General features: G+C 38.0%; 1 protein-coding gene across 22 annotated transcripts in view; it reads left to right on the forward strand.

The window, feature by feature from the left end:
* Nucleotides 1-18,686, forward strand: part of DLG1 (discs large MAGUK scaffold protein 1) — a 144,900-nt gene that overhangs the window by 49,213 nt on the left and 77,001 nt on the right. For 17 of the 22 annotated variants that reach the window (XM_068200744.1, XM_068200728.1, XM_068200727.1 and 14 more), the window contains one exon: nt 3,442-3,606. In XM_068200744.1, the coding sequence (XP_068056845.1) occupies nt 3,442-3,606 (165 nt within the window). Of the gene's footprint in view, nt 1-3,441; nt 3,607-16,096; nt 16,355-18,686 lie in introns of those variants that run through there. The other 5 variants (XM_068200746.1, XM_068200742.1, XM_068200748.1 and 2 more) reach the window with 3 other exon arrangements.

Consider the following 18,686-nt stretch of genomic DNA (forward strand, 5'->3'; position numbering starts at 1 on the left):
TTGTGGCCCTGAAAAATTATTTCACTGTGGTGAATTGGGTTCATTTCTGAGTTTCATCTCGTGAAAACTAGCACTGGTTTATTAAAGTAAATGGATTTTTCAGTAGTTTACACCAGTGCCCATAGAGTTTATTGACATTTCAAAACTTATTGAGGGTATAATTTAGCCTGAAGATATCCTGTTAACTATGTTGCATCAAAAAAGAAATATTTTAAAATAATTTTGACACACTTGTATTATGCAACAGAATCCTCTGTCAGAAGTATGTGTTAAATGTTTAGCACTTAGTTGCTTTGGATTTAAACTTAATGTTATAAATTGTAAAGCAGTCTATAAAGCTCCTTAAAAAGGAGGTAAATTACTTGGCCACTATGTAACTGAGTTCTGGGAGGTGTGCAGCTGAGACTCTCTGCCAGTTCAGAGCTGCTTTGCCTGACCTTTTTCTTTCCTTTGAGTCCCTTGCTCAGCTCTGTCTTGTAAATTATGCTTTCCCTGGAGCCTGGATTTGGGGTTGGGGTTGGGGTTGCATTCTCTTACTTATAAGCAGCATAATGACCTGCTCCTAGCCACTGGAGGCGAGTTAGCCGTAACTCTTTACCCACTTTTCTCCTTGTTGTGTGCCTCAGCTTGTCATGAGCCACTTCAGGGAACTACAGAAAATTTGTTACTCCTGGAAGAGGGGAAAAAAATTCTGCTGGATAAGCTTGCTGAGCTTGCTCATTGTCTGAAGTCAGCTGTGTGCTCCCAGCAAGGGGCAGGGAGATGAAACTGTACAGCCTGACCAAGAGCAAGTGAATGGGTTCTGCTTCTTCAGACCCTGGCTGCCCCTGGAGAGAGCCGGGCTGTACTGTGAAATCGTGTCTTAGACCCCTGTGGAGGGGAACTTGCACAGGGCTTTGGATGCAGCAGCACGATTTTAACTTGGCATGGCTGGAACAGCTGACCGAGTTCTTGTTCAGGGGCTGGCAGCTCCTGGGAGAAGAAGGGAAGGGCCAGTGGTTTGACCACCAGCTCACTTGAAGGAGCTGCCTCGGACAAGAGGCACTGTATGCAGGGTGGTGTTCTGGAGTAAAGCAGTAGAAACACCTCCACAGAGAATTAGCTGTTACAAGATACAGTAGTTTGCTTTGCTTAAAGCACTTTGCTCAAAAGTAGTTTCTGTGAAGGGCTATGGTACCTTTCAGAATAGGTTGTAGTGTAGATATTATGTTTTCATACACTTCACATAATCACAGAATCAACAAGGTTGGAAAAGACTTTTGAGATCCCCACTCCAACCTATGACTTAACACCACCTTGTCAACCACACCACAGCACTAAGTCTTTTCTTAAACAACTTCATGTCAAATAGTAACATTAATCTCAAATACTACATCAAAATCTAAGTAGCAGTTCACTTTTAAATTTTTTTGGAGAAGATTATAGTGTCTGTCACTGCTTTTTAGGGGAGAAGTCTTTACCACAACATTTTTTCATTTTTAATCAAAATAATGAAATACTGATCTATTAAAAGTTCATATAGACTATTATAAGCACTGATACACTCTATAATGTAAACATACATCTATTAGTAAAATCTAGAGCCTGTTTGCATCTAGCCATGTTCAAGTATTTGTTTCTAATAAAGTACCTGTTTCTAATAAACATGTCTGGTTTCAGGGGAAAAAAAAAAAGGTAATTTTGTGCTTTGTCTAAAGATATCAACTGTTCTGTAAAGGAAATGAGTTTTGGTTGACCTGTGACTATTTGACTAATTAGTGTGTTCAGGGCTTTTTTGTGAATGTTGTTGTGTGTGCCCTGGCCACCACAGTAAAACTGGAATGATCCACATCTAGCTTCTACAGGATCTTGTCTGAGATGATCTGGAAACTAAATCCACTTTTACATCATTTTCCTGTATTTCATAAAGAAATCAAAGCTCAAGGTCTGATAGGGACAAGTACTGCCTTCATCAGTGGAGCAGGCTGCTTTAAGCTCGCTGAAGTCCTGCATTCTCTGATGCTGCAAGACATTTTCTCTGCTTCTTGGAGCTTCAATGTTTATTTTCTCTAATTGCCAATGTGGTCTAATTTATACTCTGGTAACATACCCTTGTATTTTTGGCCAACGCTTTGTTTAAATTATAATTCTTCCAATGTTTAATATGGCTGCTCTGGAGAGCTAATGTCAGCTCCTTTCAGGGTTTATTTTGATAAGTGAAAAACAAGTCAATCTCAGAAAAAAGATGAATGGCAGCAGTCTGAGGCTGAGCAATCTAGCATCTCACTGCTGCAGGGAAAGGAAAGAAAAAGAACTTCTATTTTCTGGTAGTAGTGAGCTATTAAGTTGATTATCTCATGAATCCTCTCTGGTAAAAAATGGAAAAATTAGAGCTTTTTGAGTTTGCAATTTTTCTTAACTGTCAGACTTCACCTTCTCTCCTTTGGTACATCCAGCTGAGGAGAAGGTCTGGAAGTTTTTGGAGTTGGGTTCTTGTGATAACAGGAAGTGGTAGTGCTCTTGCTTTCTTCTTAGGAGTTATTTCTTATGCTGGAAGAAGTGGGTCTTTTGCTTCTTTGTTAATTAGTATTTTTTAGAAAATACACTTGAATTGCTTCTATTTTACAGTTGGGTTAAGAATATGCCAAGCATTACAGGAGCTGATAACTGATAGATCATTTCAAGCAGTTTGTAATTTGTCCTGTATATCTTAACTTTGTAATGTTGTAGGTGTTTTTGATGAAGGGAATGGATCTTTGTGGTAACCTGAAATAGAAATTGCATGTAACTCTTGAGAGGGCTAGAAGTTATGCACTGTTTGTCTGATACTGCCATGGTGTAGTGTTCCTGTGCTTACAGACAAGTGGGTTACTTGCAGTTATCTACTGGGTTATGATATATAAAAGAATTACCAGGAAAATGTCCATTTTTGATTTAAGCTGTAGCATGTAGATCTTGGAATTTTGTTTAAAAGAAACCCTAAGGAAATATCTTCTATCCTAAATATGCTAAATATCCTAATAATATCCTAAATATACAGGAATAACTTTTCCCAAGATTAAAATGAGTATGTGTTTAGACGGTTTTTCTGTACCTTTAATAATATGACATGCTTTCCCTATAAACTATTAATAATTATTTATGTACTTGGGAGTATAGTAGTAGTGAGTGAAAGTGAATGTGCTTAGAAAATGTTGGGATGTTTCTTATGGACACAGTAAACCCTGCTGGGGTTTAGGTAGCTTTATAGTAATCCCAGGTGTGACTAAAAGGGCTGGAACATTTTTTGATAGGATCAATCTTTAAATTAAAAATGCTAATTATAATTATTATTTATAGATTTTATTGCCTTGAAGTCAGCAATATCAAAAAAATCAACTATTTCTGTCTGATCTAGGTTTTCTAGATAGTCTTTTCTCATTTTTGTGGTGGTCTGATCTTCTCCTGTAATTTTTTTTCCAGAAATACCGCTATCAGGATGAAGATACACCCCCACAGGAGCACAGCTCTCCACACATTGCCAATGAGGTGACAGGTCCAGAGCTGGTTCATGTATCGGAGAAGAATCTGTCACAGATTGAGAATGTCCATGGATTTGTTTCCCATTCTCATATTTCACCAGTAAAGGTAAACATTTTTAAATAATGAAATGTTTTGGTATGCTCCTCAGGAATTTAATTTTGTGGGGCAAAAAAAAATGCATGCAAAACACCTCTTTCTATTTTTTTATGGAACTGCTCAATTGTGAAATTTACTTAGCATACATTAAAGCATTGCCTTAGTTCCACACTTTCTAACTCGACATGCATGGTAGCAAAATTCCCAGAAAACAACTGTAGGTCTCTTAAGATTATGGATGTAGTTTTGAGGGGCACTGGAGTTCAGGTTGTCGGTTTCATTTTGGATTTTCAGTCAGAAACCTGTAGAGTCAATTCTGACTTTGTTTCTAGTAAAAATTTTAATTGAGGATCTATGTGCAGTATGTAATAAGCCAAGTGCCATATATGTCTCTTGAGTTTTTCAGCATGCCGCACCATTATTTGCAAGATTGCTTCAGTAACTTGAAGACAGATTTAAAGATTTAGACAACAGAGTGTGATGTTTGTGAGGGGGTGATAACAGGCAGTTGTATTTACTGTGTTAGTAGATAAATGTAGCTCCATCATGTTCTGAATAGCACAGTGTTTTTGTGTGTCAGACTAAATGCTGTTTTCAGTAACATCTCTGGCTCTTTATGGCTGGTTTTGAGGGAAAAGTGGAGAAATTATTTAATACTGGGGAATGTTTGGTCCTTAGAGTGATGAGATGGGCTTACATTGTGGTAGGCTTATAGCTTGGTACTTTTAGCATGAATTGTTTGCGTGCAGTAGCGTCCTTTGTAGCTGCAAAGAACAAATGCTGTTACATTGAGAGCAGCCCTGGGGAGAAGGACTTGGGGGTGCTGCTGGATGAGAGGCTGGACATGACCCAACAATGTGTGCTCATAGCCTAGAAAGCCAAACACATTCTGGGCTGCATCCAAAGCAGAGTGGGCAGCAGGGGAGGGAGGGAGGGGATTCTGCCCCTCTGCCCTGCCCTGCTGAGACCCCACCCACAGTGCTGCATCCAACTCTGGGGTCCCTAACAAAAGAAGGACATGGACCTGTTGGAGCAGGGCCAGAGAAGGGCACAAAGATGATCAGAATGCTGGAGCACCTCTGCTGTGAAGACAGGCTGAGAGTTGGGGCTGCTCATCCTGGAGAGCAGAAGGCTCCATGGAGACCTTAGAGCCCCTTAAAGTGGCTGCAAGAAAGCTGGAGAGTGAATTTTTGCAAGGTCATGTAGTGGTAGGACAAGATGGGGAATGGCTTTAAACTGAAAGAGGGTAGATTTAGATTAGATATTAGTAAGAAATCCTTTCCTGTGAGTGATGAGGCCCTGGCACAGGCTGCCCAGAGAAGGGGTGGCTGCCCCATCCCTGGAAGTGTTCAAGGCCAGGTTGGATGGGGCTTTGAGCAACCTGGTCTAGTGCAGTGTCTTTGAGCCTCTGGCAGGGAGTTTGAGCTAGATGATCTTTAAGGCCCCTTCCAACCCAAACCATTCTATGATATTTTAAGAAAATATATTTTCAACCTAGTTATATTTCCATTTTTTCAATTATGAAGAAGAATTTTGTTGAATGTATCATCTCTTTATCACTGACTTGTAAGGATTCTGTAGAAGAGCCAACTGTAGTGTGTGAGTGCATTTAGTAATTGTTTTCCAGTTTTTCTAAAAGTTTTAAAATGTATATGATGGTATTGAACCAGTGATTTTTACTTATATCTCCATAATGAACTCTCAGTATTTTTCCATAGTCTTCAGCTAGGCAAGCTGAATTCTTTAAGCCCTAATGAATCACCTTTTAGAAGTGGGCTCTATTGCCTTCTGAGAATACTCATGTGGCAAAGCTTTCGTTTTTGGGAATGGCTAGAACTTCAAATTTTCTTTGCTTATGAAGTTAGACACAGTACCACACTTTCACGTATCTAACTCCCTGAATTTATTGATGTTTGGAAAGTAATGAAACACTTTTTATGTGCAACCATTAGAAATAAATAAAAATCCTCTTTCTCTGGGGACTTAAGGTCAACTCTGTTTATTCACAAGCTTTTCCTAATTCTTAGAGCCATTGGTCTTGCCTTTTAGAAAGCATAAGGGGATCAAAAAGGCAAAGAGGGGAGCTCTAAAACTGTCTGGAAGAAAGAAAACTACTTGCAAAGTAGAATTAAGCAGAATTAAGAATTAAGTATAGTTACAAAACATGGTGAGGCCTTTTCAAAATCCTCTGTGACTTAGGTCTCTGAGGAGGATTGCTGTTATCTGTCTCACATTGGTAAATGCTGGGAAATCATCACTCAATAGGGAAAAATATTCATAAGGGAAGTAATACCACTCAGTTAGTATTACCATTTTTAGCATATATCTGATTATTTTCAGGTAACTCCTCTCTGTTAATTTCAAAGCAATGTATAGTAAACTGAAATTGTTCAAAGCTTTGTTCATCTGAAAACTGGGGTGGGTGTTCCAGGTTTCAGTTGTTTTACCAGCATTTTGTGTAATTTTGAATTCTGATTCTAATTGACTGCTGGCTTGCTCCTCTCCTGAAGAAAAAACCCAAGGTTGTTGTATTATTAGCATAGCTGGTCTGATCTGCTTTTGGTCTGATGATCTACCAGGTGTTCATAGTTTTAGCATAGCTCGTGCTGAAGATCAATTTAGCAACAACAGCTCTGATTTAAGAGTACTTTGTGTGATTTATTTGGTAGGCTAGCTTGGTACACTGTGCAAGGACCAGGTCTTGGCTGATCTACAAGAGCTCAATCAGCTTTCTTCAATATTCATTGCTTAAGGAAACTAAATGTAATAGAGAATGTCATGTTTATGACATGAATAAAATAATAAGAGGAGTTTGTTTTTTGTTTTAAATTTAAATGTTAAATGCACTTAAAATTTCAAATACAGAGTTAGTAGTGTGAAGAAGTCAGTGGTTTTATGATTATATGTTGCTTTTTCAAGCAATGCTGCAGAGGCCTGTAGAATTGGATTTTCAGGAATACCTTCTGTTATAGCAAGCTCTCTGCAGTATGGAGCAATTATGTAGAAGAACAGAATTTTGTTCTTGAGAGAAGCTTTCAAATACTTTAAGACTTAGAACAGCTTTTATAACCTGCTTGAACAGGTGGATGCCATTTCAAAGAATAGTTTTCAATGACTAAAAATACAAATGTGTATCCCAAATTTTTAGATGATGAGTATGTGGTTGCTATTTATCAAATATTAAGTGCTGTAGTAAATGAAGATGGCTTATCTTCTTGACAGGGGAATGGGCTACCTCAGATTCACATTGGGTTAAAATACTGCATTTTTGCAATAAGCATAAAGTAAGAGAGACAAGCTGTACTGATTTAAAGTTTAAGTAAGATTTACAGGTTTTGTCTACTTAGAGTGGAGCTTTGTCAGTTTAAGAAGAAATGTTTACTTCCTATGTCTCAAGTAACAAAGAAGTAAACTTGGCCCAGGAGATTGTGTGTCCTCTGTTCTCTAGTATTGTGTGAAATGGAACGCTAATGCTGTAAAACAGCTTTTAAAAAGTATTTAATGGTAGGAGACTCATGAAGAAATAGTGAAAATGGTCAAACTTCAAATCCTTCATAACTGTTCTGTCCCAAAGTTCTTGAAGAATATGTTCAGGGAGGTAGGCCGCTGATACCAGACTTTCTTCAGCTGGGGGTTTCCAAATTCCCCCGGGAACGCGTGGCTGCGGTGCGAGGTCCCGGCTTCTGCGGTGCGCTGTTCCGCAGGGTGGCCGCGAGGTGGCGACGCTGCATCGGGGTTTGCTGCGGCGGGGCTCCGTGCGCTCGCTGCCCGCCGCGGGACGCGTGTGGCTTCAACGATGTGTTAGTAAACAGCTCCCCTCCGCCGAAAGCTGCCACAGGTATGAGATGGCAAAAAAAAGCTTTTAAACTGTGGCGTGGAAGCTGAAGTTTTCTATCAAGGAAAAAAAGCTTTGAATAACAGGGGTACAAAATAATGGGTCATGGTGCAATAAGACCAAAAAAAAAAAGCCCAAAAAACCACAGTAATCTTTATTTAGACCAACCTGGGCATGACAGATTATTTATCTCATGATGTAGCATGGTAATTCAGTATTTAAGTGTAGAACCTGATTGGGGCTTCCATATATTTCTGTAATATGTTTGTGTATTGTGTGTTGGTATTTGGGGCTAATATTTCACTGTTAATGCAGACGCTCTAAAGGAAACATGTAATAATTTGTAAACTGCTAAATATATCTTGTACTGGAAAAATATACCACCACTAGCATGATAAATCTTATCCTGCTCTGAAATAAATTCTTAATATTGCAATATTCAATGCATTTCCATTATATTCATAATTTCCATTTGAAATTTGCACAAGTTCTTAAAAACTTTTAAAAGTAATTGATAAGTTTATAAATAATATTATCATGTGGCTGCATGTGATAACAGGAAACTAGACTTGCTGGTTGAGAAAAGTTTCTGCTGTTCTGGTTCCCTTAATCAAATCTTTGTCAATGATCTGTCTCTAGAGATTTTCACCATAGCACCAATCTTCCAAGGGTATGAGGAAAATGCCTGCACCTGGTTTGTTCCTCTCATGTGTCACAGATATGGACAGCTGAACAGAAATGTTTTAGTTGGAACATTGTACTGGCTTTAGTCTAGTGAGGGCCCGAAAATTGCTTATTTATGCTATACATTAAAATTTTAATTACTGACTGAATCATACCTCTGTAAGGAGCTGAAGACATTCTACTGGTTGAATATTTGGTATCTCTAGAACAGCATCAGTGGAGTAGCAGAACACTCTAGGAATTGTGAGAAGTAGGTTTGGGTTGGTGGGGGAAGTCTTTAACTTGTAGTTCCATTATCATGGCCTCTTGTCTGAATTTCATGCTGCACAGTTGGCCACTTTCCTGTCCTCACATGTTCTCAGGAATGGTCATCCCTGTACAGGGGGTGCTGGGGGCAGGCAGAGCAGGGATCGGCCTTCCCATTGCTGGCTGCCTGTTCCACCTCCTGCACAGACCTGTCATTCTGGCTGGGGCTGTTGTATTCTGCTACAGCACTTGTGCTTCAGGTGATGCAGTAAAAATCCCCACTTCCCTTTACCAAAGGGAACATGTGTATTAATGTTGTTGATCCATTTAAAGCACTTGGAGGACTCTTTTGTGGTTACATGAACTTATGTCAGTGAATAAAATTATGACTTCATAATATTAGGACATTAAATGCAAATGAGTTACTGTTTTCCTGTCTCTGAACAATGAAATGCTTCAAACTGAGGTGAAGTACTGCTCCCCAAAGAATAAAAGATTTAAGTTTTATGCCCAAATTCTAACCAAAGGAATCTTCTTGTCCAGGTGAAGCACCCAGGGAATACCTTTAGAGCGGTAGCTCTGCCCAGTGCCCCTGTGCTTTATCTCTGCTCACCCCTTCCAGTGCAAGATCTAGGAGAAAATATTCAGGCTCAGTTTGCATTAGAGTGCAAGTAGTCTTGTATTAGAATAAAAGCAGTAAGACAGAGTTTACCTTCTTTATCTCTGTGAACCTCTGTTGGAGCTTGTGATTGTGTGTTGAGCCTGGAAGGATCACTCTACACCTTCACTGCTGAGAGAGGCAGTAGGTTAGTTGGGCATTTTATTTGACCTAGTGCTGAGTGCCTCTAGGCTGAGAAGTATGTTCTTCAGCCTTTCCTCTCCTCTTGCTTAGAAGCAGCAGCTTGTGGTTTTGTGCCTCATATCCTCAGCTTTGTGAACACATAGTTTCAAAAAAAAGTCTAATAGTGTGTCAGCGGTACCCAAACCTTTGCCGAGGCAGGCTTTGTAATCCTAGCACAGCAGTTCTGCTGACTACAGGCACTGCCTGTGAAATAAATACCTTGTGCCCACTTGGTGTATGCCTGCTTTTTTTCACATGTTTAGTCATCTTTGGAAAAGTATTTCTAGGACCTAATGGTATTTAAGCTTAATGGTTTGAAATAAACCCTGATTTGAAACTGCTTATCTATTAGTGCTGCAGTGCTGTGTAATAGCCCACTTACCCTGACTGTGGTATCACAGGAATAAGATATGGCAAGGTGGTACTTGTTCTTAAAATAGCTTCCAGCAGGGAGAGGAGAAATTGGAACTCGCTCTCGTTTCTGTACTGGCAAAACACAGTGAAACTGTTCTGAAGAGCAGAATCAGTGAGCATGTGGAGAAATGAGAGATGAGAAAGCAATGAATGCATTGGAAAGAGAATTTCTGCTGCACAAATCGCTTAAAGCATGTGCTTAAAGATCATCTTGTTGATGTAGGTTTCTAGTTTTTTTTAGATGCACACAATGGATGCACTCAAAAAAGGTTATGGAGAAACTTAAGCTGTCATAAAACAAGAAAAAAAATTGAGATTTAGTTGTTAAAAAAAACCAAAGCAAACAAAAATTCTCCACCAAAACCAAACCAACAACAGAATGAAAGTAATGGGTAAGGAAGAAGATGGGTAATCATGGATGGAGGCTACCAGAAGGATCTCAGAAGAACCTGTGTTCACATTGCATCATCATTCCTGCATAAGAGGAATAAGAGCTCAGGGTTATAACAGATTAATGGAATAATCATCTCAGTACTCAATTTACAGTCAAAAAGGCAAATGGAATACAAGGAATAATCAGCGAAGCAAATGGGAATAAAACTGCATTATCTTATCACTCCAGAAATCTCCACCATTCATTATCTTGATTAAGAAGGCAAATTTAGATACTCAGAGAAGAACAACAAGAATGGTCAGAGGGCAGCTCCTGTGGAATGAAGAATGAGCTAGTTTGACCCCTCCATTTGGTAAAGGGTTGACTCAGGACACACCAATGAAACTACAGTCAATAACGCTGAATCTCTAAAATGATGAAAATTACTAGGGGATGGTTATTTCAGCAATTAAAATTTGTATTCAGAACTATAAATTAGCAGGTGATAGTTGTTTTATAGCCTGTAAACACGGTGATCTACAGTCAGCCTCTGACTTTGAAATAATCTTTCAACTGCTGATAGTCTTTTGGCTTCTAGCTATACTAACCAAGGTATTACAGCATACATTGCTTGTTTCTTCAACTGCAAACAAGCACCTTTATTTAACTCCTTCCCATTAAACTGTATGGAAATAGCTGTTATATAAATAAATAAATATATATATATATAAAATGTGCATACTTACACATCCTTCCTTCAATGCTAACGATCTCCTTTCCATGTGAACCCAAATCTTGTGCTGATAATATGTATAGGTTCCCTTCTTTTTACCTTCTGGTGTGTCTTCTCTCCATTTCCTTCTGTTTTCTCAAGTGCTTCCCCAGAAGTCTTTTAGAGCTTGTGGAGCTGCTGTTAAACCAGCCTTCTCTGTTAATTGGGAGAGTTTTTCTGCTCTCAGGAAGGCTAATGGTCTTTAAGATTTGAACCATGTGGGTGCAGGGTTAGCCAACAGTCAAAGTAATTTTAACTTTTTCTTTGCTCCAGTAGATTTTCTTGTCCTGTTCCAGTCTGAGCAGGTAGGGGAGGTTAACCTGAAGACGAATATACTGTTTCCATTTAGAAATAAATCAGTTGAGTAATTTGCAAGTTGGGTTATGATTGTGAAAAAGTTGACATCTGGTACTTTTTTCTAAATTGAGAACTTTGTAAAGCTTTACCATATTCATCAGAAAGTTGGTGCTTCTGGTGTTAGGAGCATACATAGAATACTGGGAATCATGAAGAAAAATTTGAAGGTGCTCTCAGGCATACTTATTTTTAGACTAGTATCGTACTTCGGTGGTCACACTTGAGTGGATCTGTTATGCAGTCTTTAATTAAAATGCATTGCCCAAGTTCTTGATAGATTCCTGATTTTAAACTGCTGTGATTGAAGAATGTGGAAATAATGCAACGGTGTCAGTTTGTGTTTTATAGTAAGAAGCAGTTCTCTGTGAGGATCTGCTCAATAAATTCTTGTCAACAGAGACAAGAAAGAAAAACTGTAACAGATGGACTGTGGATTAATCCAAACATTAGAACAACCTCCAATACAGTAATAAACATCAAGTCGTCCTAGAAAGGGGTTGCACTGTTTTCACCCGAGATTTTCCCTGAGCCCTTGGTGCAGTAGGGTTCATTTTGATGACTGAAGCAAACCTAAGGAGACTTGCATTAAACACAAAATGTTTTTGTCAGTCTGGCGTGCCAAAAGGATGGGCAGGAGGTTCATGAGCAGAGTGCGGAAGACCAGGCAGTTTAATCTGCCCAGATTGGTAGGTTGTCTGAGATGTATTGTGAGTAATAAGGTAATGATCTTTTATATTAAATATTTATACTAAAATAGCTCATTATAGAATAATTGTGCTGAGATGTTTACTTATAAGTTGGTTTTAGCAGTAAGATATGTACTTTGAATTGGTTATGTAAATGCCATTTGGTCAAGAACTATCCTTCAGTCCTATCAGAACTAAAAGTTAAGATAGACTTTATAGCATCTCTTAGCAGAAAGGGTTAACAATTTTTTTCTCCACAGTATTTGTGTCCTGAACTGCTGGGCTTTGGTTTAGAATACTACATATACTTGTTCATGAGACTTAAACTTATGCCAGTAAAAGCTTGTTCAATCAGAATTCTGAAAAGTGTAAGAAAGAAACATGAGTTTGTATCTAAATTTTAGTATTGTTTTTGTTCCCATGCCTGAAGAGTTTAAGTTGCATAGTCTTATATTTGAATATCCAATTTCTGAACATTTCTTTTGCCTCTGTATTTGGTCGAAACCTAACTGATATTGAAAATAAAACAAGTCCCTGCCATTGTTTTAGGCGATCCTTGAATTTTCTCTGTTAAGACAATCAGGTTTTTTTCATTTAGGCCTGTGCTTATTTTAGCCAATACCCTGTTTAACCAAATGATGGTAAAACTAACATAAGACACTTTTCAAATGCTTCAAGGGGGGACTGTTGGTTTTTGTTTAGAAAGGGTAGTTGAGATATAACTGCTGTTTCTGTTCACAGTTTTTGTTGCTGTATCTTTTTAATTTTAGGTATGCATTCTGCTTGTACAGTTATGCCCAGGAAAACTTTATCTGAGAGTTTAAAATACAGCATTATGTCATATTTTGATTTGTCTCAACAAGCTGATAATACCAATTTGCTTGGATATAAAGTCAGAGGAATTCTAGTCCAAGTATTTGATGTTGATTTTTACATTTAGTAACCACTGTGATTACTGTACCTTGCTAATTGGCCTCAGAACAAATAATATTATTCTGCAGCCTCTACAAATGCAGATGAATCTGGCAGTAAATTTCATAACCTGTAGAGTTATGTGTACTGATGTAGAAATCTTTAATTATATGCTGTTTTGTTTTGGGGCAGGAATCTTTTCAAATCTGCAAATTCTCAATTCTTGCCTAACAGTAAATAGCGTTTTTTGATTTGTTTTAGTGTGTGGTGTTTTTTGTTTACTTTGTTTTTAATTTTAGTCCCATCAGATCAATATCCAGAATATGAAAAAGGGGTGATGGAAGTTCTTTTGGGAGTTCTTTTAGGCAGTCCTTCAGGATGGAAGTCCTTTTAGGACTTCCTGCAGTTTCCTGATGAACATCCCTATTCTGCCTTTTCACTCTGGAGACAATCATTCACGGATGCAATTCCAGCTGTGACATCTGTGTTGATGATTTTCCTTTCTCTGTATATTGCCTTTTCTGTGCAAATAGAACTTTTTCCAGTTTCTACCTGTAGGTGTTTGACCCTCGGTTGAAATGCTCTTCGACTGGAATGAGCTCTTGTTTTTACAACCTCCCACTGTTTTTTCAACTCTACAAGTGACCATTCTTCTAATCTGGACTCCTTTGTGCTGTCCTGGTTTTGTGCCATCTGTAGAGCTATGCTTTGCCTTTATCTTCAGGTTGCTTTGTAGCATGTAAAAATCAGGGTTTTTCTCATCACCACAGTACCGGCGCCTTCTACAAATAACTGCAACTGTATCTGCTTAGGCGTCAGCAGATCTTGCTCGATACCATTACATCCATATGGAGTGTAGGTGACACAGATTGCTGCCTTGCATCACCAGCAGGATTGCATAACCTCTTCCTTAAGTACTTTTCTGGATTTCTCTCTCAATTGAAATTAAATCATCATTGCTTCATTTTCAGGAAGCTTTTTATCCATGTGATGCTTTCCTGAAGTGCTGATTTCTAAAATCACTTTGTAATTGATGCCATATTGGATTGTTGGCTGTGTGGGAATCAGCCTTGAAAAAAACTGCCTTGAAACACAGCAGACCTCTCTTATCTTCAGACAGATTGATATAACAGTAATAAAAATAGCTGCTTAATACATTTCTTGTCCATATATTGTGGTGTTTTCTTCCAAAATTTTGCACAATATTCTTCTGTGTGACTTTGTATGGGGCCTGTGGGGACAGAGAGAAAAATGAAGTCTTAAAGTTCTTTTGAATGTTAGACAAATTCTTGTTCTCTAGGATAGCTAACAAACTGTATAGCAGTGTTGACATTCAAGGCCATATGTAGAAAAAGATTGAAAATAGTTTCACCTTGACTCTTTATAAAAAGACGTGGTACTCAAAGCATATAATTTGTACTTTTTTCCAAACACCTTCAGTCATAGCCAGGGATTGATCAATTTCTCTGGTGATAAATTCATAGCATTTTTCAGGCTAGGTATGTTTTTTGTGTCTGGAAAAAGGTAGGGCTTAGGAAGTGCTGCAGTCTTCCTGTGGAAAAATTCCCATTATGAGAAGCTTGTCCCTTTGAAAGAGTGGTATCTACTGTGTCTCAGGCATTTCTCAACCTCCATTATCTATCTTATGCTCATAGCTTTAAGGACACTGCACAAGTCACATCCAGTTTCATATAACTTACAGTGATAAGCCATTGTATTTTATGAATATTAATAAAGTCTGTCTGAAAGATGTGCTCAGAATATTGGCATGTGGTGTGCTATTGAGCTGTACTGGTGACTAGAGGTAAATGGTGCATTGATCTCGCCACGACACATTTCAATTAATGTACTTCTTATTTCTGCTTGTAATCGAAGCTGGCAGGAAAAAAACTGTTACTCAGAATAGGATAGCTGTCAGTAAGAATTTGTTAAACAGCAGATTATGTTGCACCCCAAGAAGTACGTGAGGGAATTTGGTAACTCCACTAAAATGCACATCATGAAGCAGTGGATTTTTAGAATTATGAATTATGTCGCTGTATTGTAAGGAATTTTTCTGACTTTGTCATATGAAGAGTTCTCTTATTTTTTTTAAATGTTTGCCCTGGTGCTATGATCATGACTGTAGAAATATACCACAAATTGTTTTGATAACTTTTGGCTTTCCAGAGATGAGCTGGTACTGAAAGCTTGACATTTAACTGATTTCAAAATAATCCCTCTGATGTGAGCTGGAGGATTTTTTTTAATAGTTGGCTATAAAAATTTGAATGGTGAGTTCTGTAAGGTAACTTGAGTTCCATGTAATCTTTCAGCTAATTATTCTGAATTCTTTTTTTGCTATGAAGAGAGCAGAGAAAACCTATAACAGTAATACTTGTCATGTGCATGGGAGATCAAAATAATCTTACTGGAAAGTCATTAGTGAATAGTAAGAATTTTTTGGTTTTGAATTATTCTTGTGCTTTTGAGAAATAATGTTGAGTCAGAAAGATATATATATATTTTTTTCATAATATGCTTACAGCAGTCACAGAAATATGGTCATAGGTGTTATGAACCTGACATGTTATTCTCTGAATAAGAACAGAGTGTGGACTTGTGTTTAATCTTAGTCTCTGATTTTCTTGAGGGTTATAAAAACACAAAACCACGGTAGAACAACTTCACTAGGAATCCTCTGCTACACAACAAAAAATGATTGTTTTGTGGCACTGTAATTCACTCCCTCTATAGTTGTTTTATGCACAAAAGAACAGGGAAAAACAAGAAGAAATTGGCAAACAGTTGTTTCTTAAATATTTATTTTGGACATGGTGTTAAAGTCATTTTGCTGTGTGGAATGGTTTCATAAAGACAGAATCAGTGAAAAGTGCAGCTCTGCTCTATATTCCCTGTTTTATTTGCTTCAGGTTCATAATTTATGCAGGCAAGGAAGTGAAAAGATGCTATTGGATATTTCTACAGGCAGTGATTGAAACTTGGTTATTTTTGATCTGTGCTTTCTCCACCCAGTAGCTGTTATCATCCACCACCATCCTCATAGCTGTGAATTTGTAACGTTGTACTGTACCTGCTACCCAGTTTCCCTTAAATATCTGTTGGCAGCTAGGAAGAGAAAGCAAGGTTTTCATCCTGTGCATTCTGAAAAGGAAAAATAAGGAAAACCTTCGCTTGCTGCTTTTTTTTTTAATTGCTCAAGATTATACTCATTGTAATCACAGGTAGAGAGGGGATGTAAGAGGTAGAAAGCCGTGGAAGAAAAATAGCATCAGCTAGCAAGAATTTTGTTTTCCTGGTTTGTAAACGATGCTGCTGTAATTCTATCTGCATTTTTTTTTCCTGCTCATTCACCACTCAGCAGCTGGTAGGGAATTAAGACTGCCTGGCAACCACCTGCAGAGCTGCAGAGATGAATTACATTTTCGGAAATAACACACTCCTCTATTCTCGCGCCAGTCGAGGCAACGCTGGCTCCAGCCACAGCTCGGTAGGCCCCAAACAGAAGCAGTGGGCAAAGAAAGGCTCAACAGATGAGTTACGGGCTGAGCCTTCCCGGTGGCAGCAGATAGTGGCATTTTTCACTCGGAGACATGGGTTCATTGACTGCATTTCTGTTGCTGCCAGCTCCACCCAGGTAATATGCCACATGTTAAAGTGATTGTGTCTGCATGTTTTCTGGTTACTTGCTAGTCAGAAAGAGCAATTATTTATATATGCATGATTTCATATAATCTCTTATTTGTGGATGGTGTTTTCTGTCTGCTTTCATTTTCATATCTTAAAGAGCTCTGTATAATTTCTAGCATTAAAGCATGAGAATGGAAACACTAAATAAGATCTGATTTTTATTTATTTTGCAAGTGATGAGCCTCCAGCAATTTTAAATATGAGATATCCTAATGAAACAGTGAAATATTGAAATGTAGTTTGCATTCTGCTGCCTAGCTCTGGAGGGCAATAACGTAGTTAAGAAATATCAATTCCATAGCTCTAGTAAGATGTCAAATCAAATAGACTACATATTTAATGGTTAAGGAATTTTATCTAAAGAATTAAATATTTAAAACCTTTACTCTAGCTAACACAACAAATTCAATTCTGTAATAGCTTTCTAGGTTTTTTGACTACTAATAATACACAGATGAAGGAATGTCTCCCTTACATACAGGGTGTACATTCAATAGTGCAGTCTGTGAGAAAAACATGACATTTTTCAACTCACCGTCCATTTGCTCTATGTGATGTTTGTGTTAATAATCATTCAAAGTCAGGTAAAAGCAAGCAAGCAAAATTTTAATTGTGTGGCTTTTGAATGACTTCTTAGGGTTGACATTGAGAGAAGTTTAAACTTACTGGCATTAGAAAATTAGTATCTCTTTGGAAAATATGACTAAGACCTATGGAACAATGCTGAAATGTCAGAATTATTTAAACATGGGAGATTAGGTTTGTTTGCTACTGTCAAGTGAAATTTATCATTAGTCAAGATGTCTCGAATGATTTAACCTGAAATACTACAAAAACATATAAAAGAAGGAAAAATTTGTTACCCTCAGACACTGCAATTTTATTAGGATAATTTCTGTCTGTTAGCAGTTGATTCAAAGATGGTAAACTGGCACTTCCTCTGAAGTCTGCTTATTATTATCTGTTTTTTTTTGCTTATGAATTTGGAATAAATAATGAATAGGAGAGCTTAGAGGGAAATTTTGACTTTCTTGTTGCATCTTGTACATGATGTGGAAGTTGGATCCTGTAGTTTCTCTAATGGGTCATTTTACAACTCCAAGTGGTGCATTAGGCAGACATAATAGCTTTTAAATACTGGGGTTATTTAAAGTAAAAATATATAGTATTAACCTTTTCAATAAAAAATATAGTTGCTCTCATTTGTTTAAAGCTTGAAGAAGTAATATTGGAATGTGTGAAGCTTGCAATTGGACTGACTAGTCAGGCCTAGAAATCTGCTTATAAATAAAATACGGAATACCCTCTGATTTGAATGAGGTTTGGACCAGATAAAGTTCCTGAGCTCCCTTCAAACTAAAGCCGTGATTCTGTGGGTATCACAGTGTTTGTTCTATTTTTCTGCCATGGAAAAGATTGCTTACCTCTGGGAAAGCCTGCCAGATTTTTTCATAGCTCTGACAGTTCTTCATTAAAAATAACTGCTTATACATGTTCATGGCCAGAAGGAGGGGAAAAAACAGAAAATATTTTGAAGTGGTAGGTAAAAAAACCTTAATGAGCATATTCAGAAGTCATGCACTAAAAACATAAGAGCTTGTTGAAGCTACTTCCTCTGGAAGGATGCTGTACTGTGCTCACACCTTATCCAGCCATTGCAGCTGTTCTAGCCTCAGGAGAGAAAAAGGCATTTGGAGGTTGTTCATTGTGGTGCAATTTTGTTTTTCAGTTCTCTTCAGTTTGTGTTCTGTGTTGTAGCATTCTGAACATTTTTGTTACCTTTTATTCATTCATTTGAGATACACCCCCCTCATTTGAATGTAATCACATTTGCAGAGTCCAAATAAGAATTAGATTTGAAGTACTTCTCTAGCCTGGCCTGTAGAAATTCTACCTGTGATCGTGAGCTTTATCGAGGCATTGTTGTGACATCATGATTTTTAACAGATACAAAATCATTTGGTGGTTTTTAAAGTAGTTGTCTCCTGCTTCCTCTGTGAATCTGCTAAAGCTCTCAGTTTTAACTGTCCCTTCAGTTGCTTGGCTTTCTTGGATGGCATAAATTGGTCATTCTAGCTTCGTTCCCTCCATCTCCAGTGAAAGGGAAATGACTCCTGGAGATGGGACATGCCTGTCCTGCTCTGGGACCTGCTTGGGTCACCCTCATCCCAGCAAGGTGGTAAGAGGACTTTGGATTTTGAGGTAGCGTCTTGTATCCTAAAGAAACAAGGCTGAAGCTGATGATGGATATGGTAGCACTGCTTTTTGCTGTAGTTATC

The sequence above is a fragment of the Anomalospiza imberbis genome, chromosome 10, assembly GCF_031753505.1.
Source record: "Anomalospiza imberbis isolate Cuckoo-Finch-1a 21T00152 chromosome 10, ASM3175350v1, whole genome shotgun sequence".
Classification (NCBI taxonomy): Eukaryota; Metazoa; Chordata; class Aves; order Passeriformes; family Viduidae; genus Anomalospiza; species Anomalospiza imberbis.